A 7,877-nucleotide genomic window follows, 5' to 3' on the forward strand; every position below is an offset into this window, starting at 1 on the left:
TACTTACCACCCTTACTATGCAAGATAAAAACCAATCCTAGAACTACAAGATGATACGACTTCTCCTAACGACAAGTAAAGGCATACCCAAACATAAAGGAAAACGATTTCCCATATATTAGAAAACAAGAATGGAAGTCCATATAAATTAGGGGGAAAGTATAAAGCTTAAGCGCTGGCACAAAATAGTGGGTTCTTGATCCTATTTTCCTTTAGGCTAAAGCTTCAAGTCTCAATCCGAAGTCAAAGAGAACTATTCAACAACATCTCTCTTTTCTACATACATTCTTGGGGTTTTTGGTTGCTTGGTTTTCTTAACGTTCCAAATTTCTATCGTCAATACATAAGGGCTCAAACGATGTTATCTTTCCCCCTTGGGAAAACACTTTAACATTAGTGAAGACTAGCTATATATCATGCTACTTTAGCAAAAAGCTATATGCTTCTTTTCTTAAGACTAGTCTTTAGACCCATTCTATCATATCTATCCACCTAAGAGAGATCACTTCTGTAAAGAGCCTCATCTAAAAGACCAGTAACAACCTATTCTTGCAGACAATAAATTCCTGTTCTTTATCTTCATCCGCCCCTAGTCGTCTTTGCCCTTCCATTTCTAGTCATTTACAATGCCAATGATTAAAAAAATAATAAGGAAGATAACTCATATTTGATTCTAATTTGCCAAATATTTTCTTTAATGAAAGATTGATCTGTCATTTCCCGAAGAAAAGGACTCATAGAGTGTGTACCCATAATTTGAGACGTGGAAACATTTTCCGAATCTACATACGATGAAGCTTATAAATAAAAAATATAAATTAAATATTATTGCTCCATCTAGAATTAATTTTCCACCTACCTTGGGATAAATGGTTGGCGAAAGCTTGAGACTCTAATGGTAATAACTTGAACACCCGATTCTGGTATTAATATAACTTAATATGTTCATCCCGTGAGGTAATCTATACCCGTGCTATAAGGAATAAAAAAATAGACTTGTATTTTTATTTTATAGGATACTGGAAATGAGATTACAGTAAGAGTTCGGGTGTAAGCTCAAGTAGTGATAACTCTGTGAATAACAAACTCTATATTTCATTCCTACCCATTAAGTAAGGAGTCCAGTCTGAGTAGCTGGATCATCGAAAGACTTCTGTTAGTGAATCATTATAGCATTTTGTATCGATAACGCTTCTTTTTTAGGAGATTCCGTCTTTGATCGATGCTTGCGATCTCGGTTGTGAAATTAAAATGATCTTTTGGCTTGCTAATGTTTTTAGGGAATGAACGTTGTACCTTTGTTACAGACAATGTTTATGGTCATTCTGTTACAGACAACGTTTGATCGACAATAAAGTAATCAATTCCATATCTAATGTCCATAGTGATTTCAGGTCGAAGGATGGATACACTAATCACCTTGAGAATAACTTATGACACTTGCATAACATTCTATGTAGTATTCTCATGGTGGCTCAATCTAGTATAATATTACTATCAATGTTTTTACCTTTGTGAAGACTTGATAACTCTTTATCCATGATTTATGAGATGTGATCATAAGTTTATCCATGTAATAGTCCTAATGCTTTAATTTTCTCTCATTTTACGATAAAGCTTGACTATAGATACTTTAAGTATAATGTCTTATATTTAATGGAGGCTCACGATTAAGTCACACTTAATGTTTCATCAAATATATTAACTACTATAAAGAGTTTATTACTTTGGGAAAACAAACATAGTAAATAAATTCCTTATTATTATTAATAGATTATTCAATATAGGTAGCAAGTTCTTATAAAAATATTGGCATATACGACTTACGCAAATAGATAGCAATCTCCCGCACCACTTACCAAACAAAACTAAGTTAACTATGCGGAGATCACAAATCCCCAACCCACCAAACCTTTTTGGTTTACAAACATCTGACCAACTGACCTAGAGAATTTTAAATTTACCTTTCACACCCCTAGAGAAAATTTCTTTGAATTTTGACAATTCTCTTCCACACCTTTGTCTTATATGGAAAGGGGGCTTCTAGGTTGATCTCACCTTTGAGCTTTGGACCTGCCTCTTTCTTGTCAAGAGCTTCCCCTGACATACTTTTTAAGTCGCCTTCTTGAATAAGCCGCTCAATCCACCTATTGAGTAGGTAGCAATCATCAATGTGACAACCATTCATCTTGTGGTATTTGTAGCATCTTTGGGCTCGTGACCCATGGTATTTGACTTGTTAGCCAACATAGGCATGATGTCGTGGGCGTGGAGAACTTCACGCCATATCTTTTCTCAGCGAGCAAAGTGTAATGCCTTTTGCGCTGTTAGTGTAATGAATCAGACCCGCCGAAGGCACGTTCTTTGACATATCTGGCCTTTTCTTTCTGCATTACTTTCCTCCCCTTTGATATAATCCTCATCCATGGAAACAAATTTCCTTTGGGAGGGATACTTATTGAAGCGTTTGACCTTTAAACCATTTGGAAATGCTCCCACTAACCTCTGTTGATTTTGATGTATCACCTTTATAGTCGTTTCATTGAAACAATGAAGGTATTGCCTCAAGGACCCTGAGTTCCCTTAACGAACATTGAATAGACTGGTTATTAAAACCTTCAAATACTTACTCGCTGAAAACTGATGAACCAGTTTCCTTGAGATGTCTTAATAACTAACTGGTCACTGACAAGTGAGAGACGTTCATGAACCACTTGAGAGTTGTCTCTTTGAAAATGTTGGACAAGAGTTTGCATTTCAAGGAGACAGAAGAGAAAATTATTGTCTTCGAAGTATTGATGGTGGCGATGTGCTCATAGGGTTTTTCCATCAAACTTCGACATTGATAGACATTTAAAGTTTTCTTATATGAGGACACCCTAAATCTCCTCGGAGAGTTTGGGGATCCATGAACTCACCGTCTTCAGGTGAGTTGTCATAGTGACACAGTTCTTAAAAGGTCAGGACATTATCAGCGCGACCCATTTGACTCGTCGAGTCACTCCTACTTAACTCGTTTGTTGCCCTTTATAATATTGTTCGAACTGATTGAATTATGAGTTATCCTCTTTCAAAGTCCAATAAAAATCATCTCAGTCCAAGTCCAAGTCCAATGCCACATTCAATAAAAACTCAAAGTTACCCTAATTTTCTCCTTTTAAAAAAAATCAGCATTTACTTCATTTCATTTATTATTTTTAAAATGATCAAATGCAAATGAGACATATAACTTTCCCCATTTTTATTTTTTATTTTAAAAAGTGAGTTAGGAACCGACCTAAGAGAAATAGGTAGCAGCAAAAACACAAGTTTAATCTGAAAAATGAAGGAATGAGTTTCCAAATTTCCAAGTTCGAGTAAATGCAACTTGTGCGACTTGAAGTTTGCAGAGAGCAGAGGGTTCCATACTCACGATGTCAGGAATGGACGAAGAAGCACCGGACGTTTTATGCCAACTGGAAAACGTTCAAGGCTTAGTCGACGCTTTAACCTCCGTCAGGTGGAAACGCCAGCAAGATGCCGTCTTGGAGTTATCCGAACACGGCATCGTTTTGATCGTCGAAGAAAGTGGGTGCCTCCAAGCCAAGGTTTATCTAAAAAAAGAGCTATTCATTCGCTATGATTACAATGCAGAAGGAAGACCTCGTTTTGGAGTGAGTTTAGGGCTTTTTGTTGATTGCTTGAACGCCTTTTCGGTTCCTGCTCATTCCAATTTGATTCAGATTCAGTATCCAGGTCCTGATATGCAAGTTATTCTCAAGTATGTAACTGCTAACTTTTTCTTTTCTTTTTTTTCATTGAAAAATTATATAAATTGCTATATTTATATATGATGTTTGTGGAATGTGGATGTTTGGGATATGTAGTGAGTTTGTCAGAATCATGCTCTGTGATGCCGTGATTTTAACTTAACACTATAATTTAGGGCTTCAACAAAGTTATAGTGATGATTTAGGTCAAATTTATACACACTTGTATGTTTGGAACATGGTGATTTATTGTCACTATGTGCATTGCTTGGCGACCTGCTTTGGTTCCAATTATGAAAGTAGAGGATTCCTGACAGTTAGGGAATCATGTTTTTGATGTAGTCATGCTGCTATTGCGTGAATGTAAGGATTTAAACTTCTTGTTCAAGCTGCTATTTATGCTCGCAACCATACTTGCTTATGTGACATTCAATGTGATCGTACTTGAACAATGGGCTTTCCATTTCCAATAAAGATTTTTATGCGGAGTTGGGCAGTTGAGACTTGACAGGTGTCGTGTTTCTTAGAAAGTTTAGAGACCAAAATAAAATAAAATATAGGTAAGGCATTATCTCCATGAACTTGCAGCTGGATGCTGCACTGTCAGATGTACACTACTGTACATGAAATGGCACGGTAGCAGTTTTATCGATTGTGCATGGCATAATAGGAGAAGTTTGTCATTTCAAGCTGCTATAGGCAGTTTGTGATGAAATATCTGCCACGGCGGCACCATAGTCTGCAATGCTGTGTTTATATGAAAGTCTTTTTTGGACTAACACCATAATTCACTTTTAGCCATCGAGCATCAAGTTTATAGTTGTCATTTATGTATCATATTTGTTATCCACTGTATCATATTTGTTTTACGATGATTTGATTTATTATTTGAGGTTGAGAAAATTAAAATCCTATATGTTAAAGTGCTTTCCCCGTGTCCTTCAGCTCTCAAAATTAAAGGTTGTAATGCTGAAGGACACAGGGAAAGAGTTACAAACCTGCAAGTCCCCGTGTCCTTCAGCTTTTGATAAAATTAAAGCTGCCATATCCACGTTAAATCGCCAGGGAGCGGCCATCCTTCACAAATTGGCAATGGCAGTCCTCAAAATACCTGCCACGACAATCTGCCTTGCTGCCGCCATGGCCAATATTTGAAAACACCAAAAGTTATTGAGCTTAATATGTGCTTGACACATGAGTAGTTGTAAAATCATACTTGAATAAAACTAACGAAGCATGATCCATATTCCTATCCGTGAAATCACCCTGCTATCAAGAAATCACTTCCATGTATGACTGTCACAAATTCCAACAGATGGCCTGTCACGATTTAAGTCAAGTTCTAACAGCTTCTAACCTTCTACATCTAATTAGGTTTCTTAGCTTGAGATAAAAGTGACCGATAACCCCAAAATATCCAATTATAATTTGTCAGACACTTGTAAGTTGTAATTCTTATTACTTATTGTAAACAAAACTTCCACGGAATGGAAATTTCTTTATCAAGTAAAAACTTTCGATTGAAGATGCTATTCTTTTCGGAATGATAGTCATAATGGTAGTTATTGAGTAGAATTCTTGATCTGATCACTCATCGTTCTTTTGAACTCTACATCGAAAAACTTCATAGAATTGTCATAACTGTTTCTTAAATGTACTTCCTCCACATCTTTAGATCTGTAGATTCGCCGGATGCCAGTATTTGTGCAGAGATCAGAACAAGGATTCCTGATACTATTGCATGGGACTACAACTTTGAACCTGCTGGGGCTAACCCTTTAACCTTTACTGTTAAGGTATGCCATAAATTTCTTGGATGACTTGCCAATCAGCTTGTATGGTGACCCATTATCATTTGGATGTCCTTAGATTTTTCGAATGTACTTACGAATTCCTCGCAACCTCGAGGGCCATTTACAAAATTTTGGGTTTTATGTAATTCACTGGTGGAAATTGAATTAAAAAAATAAAGGTGTTTATTGATAGGAAGGGGTTTACCTGTCATTCAACCATTATATCACTAGTTACTAGTTAATCTTTTAGTAATACACACAGCATTTATAAAATGATCATAAATATTGATTACGAATTCTGCAATTTGCAGTAAAAAAATTGAAGTTGTCAATGTATCTTTTAATATGATAAGTTAGGTTTTATGCTTCTGTTTTTAAAGTGATAAGTTAGGTTTTATGCTTCTGTTTTTAATGTGACAAGCTACAATTTGTGTTTCTGTTGTTTTTTAATCTAGATTATATGGGTGTACATGCTTACCTACAACTGATATACGGAAACCATAGCTTTTACATATGATTAAGATGAACTGATATTGATTATTATTATTATTATTAAACTACACCTATGGATAGTGTGGATAAACTATTGAAGAGACACTTTGGAAAAATAATTATTAAAAAATCTTCTGATATCCAATAGTTTTTTAAGCAACAGTGTCTCATATAAGTTGAAATTAACTTCTGTATCTTAATTTATTTGAAGTTTTCTTGTCTAACTTTATGCACATCTATATATTTATAAGACCTTTTTTGTTAGTAATGAACCATATAATCATTTTAATTGGGAAGCTCCTATAAGTTGAAATTTGATCCAAACTGGCCTTAGTCTGCAGCACTAAAGGAAGCTATTGAGGATCTTGAATGGCCTGGGTCAAGCATTCAGATAACTATGGAGCCAGATCCTCCTCGTGTTACCTTGAGAGCTGAAGGACACGGGGACTTGCAGGTTTGTAATGCTTTCGACTCGAATGGTTACATGCTTTTTTTTTGCTCTCAAATTTGAATTCCGCATATTCACAATTTTTGTTTATCAATTTTCAGATAGACTTCATGTATTCTGCAAATTCTGAACTCTTGGTAGCATTTCAGTGTGATCATCGGGCTTCTTTCAAGTATTATTATTTTTTAACTTAAAAGAATATTTTTACTTAGATGCATGGTACCATTTCCCTTCCATCAATTTATGTATCATTTCTTTGCTTATGGTTTACAGGTATAAATATAAGTTCCTAAGAGCATCAACTTCTAATATGCCTAGTAGTGTCATTAAAGAAAATAGAGGAAGCAAGTTAAGCATTGGGAGAGGTGGAATGTTAAAAGTGCAGCATCTGGTTTCAATTTCCAAACCTGCCTCGCACTCTTATGCAGATTCTGCTGGCTATCAACAACCTGGTCGAATAGCTCATATTGAATTCTTTGTGAAACCAGAGGAAATCGAAGACTAGACAAATTGTTTTTATTAAGTAGAATCAAGGAAAATGTCTGCCTTATCATTTACACACACTGCTTTAAATCTGAAAAGATCTCTTGGAGTTTTCCAACCATTATTGTATATTTATAAACCATTAGTGGGAGGGGGAAAAATGAAAGAAAAAAAAACAAATTTCAAAAACACTAAAACTTTTACCAATGTACTATAGTCGATCTAATAAACTATTTTATAAGTTCCTGAGGGTTATACAACCTTGGCGAGGTTGTATTATAACAACAGTGGGAGTTTGGTACTAAGTGATGATTTGCAGTGATTTAGCGTCGAGTGTGCAGGGTAAGCTCTAATAGAACAACAAGATCTAACCATGAATAAAGATAGACCATGGTGAAATACCTATGATGTTGGTCCACAAAAAGAAACTACAATTAGTGTGTTTTCAATTGATGTATTAGATTTACACGTTCTTTACATTTAACCAAAACTGATTTATAAACTCCTTTTGGCATGACACAAATTTTGCATGCCATATATTTTAATATGAAACAATCCAAGTTATAGCACCTATATATACATATAATAGTATGTCTAGTCTAGCACTAAAACATATACCGATCAAACAATTATTACATGGCTTCAATTATCAACCAACTTTTGTTGTTATTTCTCTGGATTGTCATTGTTCCCATTTTCGCAATTCCTATCCGTACGACAAAAGAAAACGGTGTACAACAAATTAGTTTACATCCCAAAACAACTGTGCGCATTTACAATCATCTAGGAGGTTATGATGTTAATGTTCATTGCAAATCCAAAAATGATGATTTAGGGAATCAATTGGTTCACGATAATGAATATTTTCAGTGGGATTTCCATCCTAATATTTGGGGTTCAACGTTATTCTAT

The 7,877-nt window shown here is 35.2% G+C and overlaps 1 protein-coding gene across 1 annotated transcript; it reads left to right on the forward strand.

Moving 5' to 3' along the window:
* Nucleotides 1-3,247: 3,247 nt before the first annotated feature.
* On the forward strand, nucleotides 3,248-7,086 carry LOC127075513 (uncharacterized). Its single transcript, XM_051016978.1, has 5 exons — nucleotides 3,248-3,760; nucleotides 5,425-5,545; nucleotides 6,369-6,488; nucleotides 6,584-6,654; nucleotides 6,756-7,086. The coding sequence occupies exons 1-5, from the start codon at nucleotides 3,414-3,416 to the stop codon at nucleotides 6,985-6,987; spliced, it is 891 nt and encodes a 296-aa protein (XP_050872935.1). The 5' UTR covers nucleotides 3,248-3,413; the 3' UTR covers nucleotides 6,988-7,086.
* The last annotated feature ends 791 nt before the right edge of the window (nucleotides 7,087-7,877 follow it).

The sequence above is a fragment of the Lathyrus oleraceus genome, chromosome 4, assembly GCF_024323335.1.
Source record: "Lathyrus oleraceus cultivar Zhongwan6 chromosome 4, CAAS_Psat_ZW6_1.0, whole genome shotgun sequence".
Lineage (NCBI taxonomy): Eukaryota > Viridiplantae > Streptophyta > Magnoliopsida > Fabales > Fabaceae > Lathyrus > Lathyrus oleraceus.

Excerpts from the sequence above, each read along its gene's own strand:
- LOC127075513 (XM_051016978.1), top strand. The coding sequence starts at position 3,414 with ATGTCAGGAATGGACGAAGAAGCACCGGACGTTTTATGCCAACTGGAA. Across the intron at positions 3,761-5,424 it reads GATATGCAAGTTATTCTCAA|ATCTGTAGATTCGCCGGATG; the intron begins GTATGTAACTGC and ends CCACATCTTTAG. Across the intron at positions 6,489-6,583 it reads AAGGACACGGGGACTTGCAG|ATAGACTTCATGTATTCTGC; the intron begins GTTTGTAATGCT and ends ATCAATTTTCAG.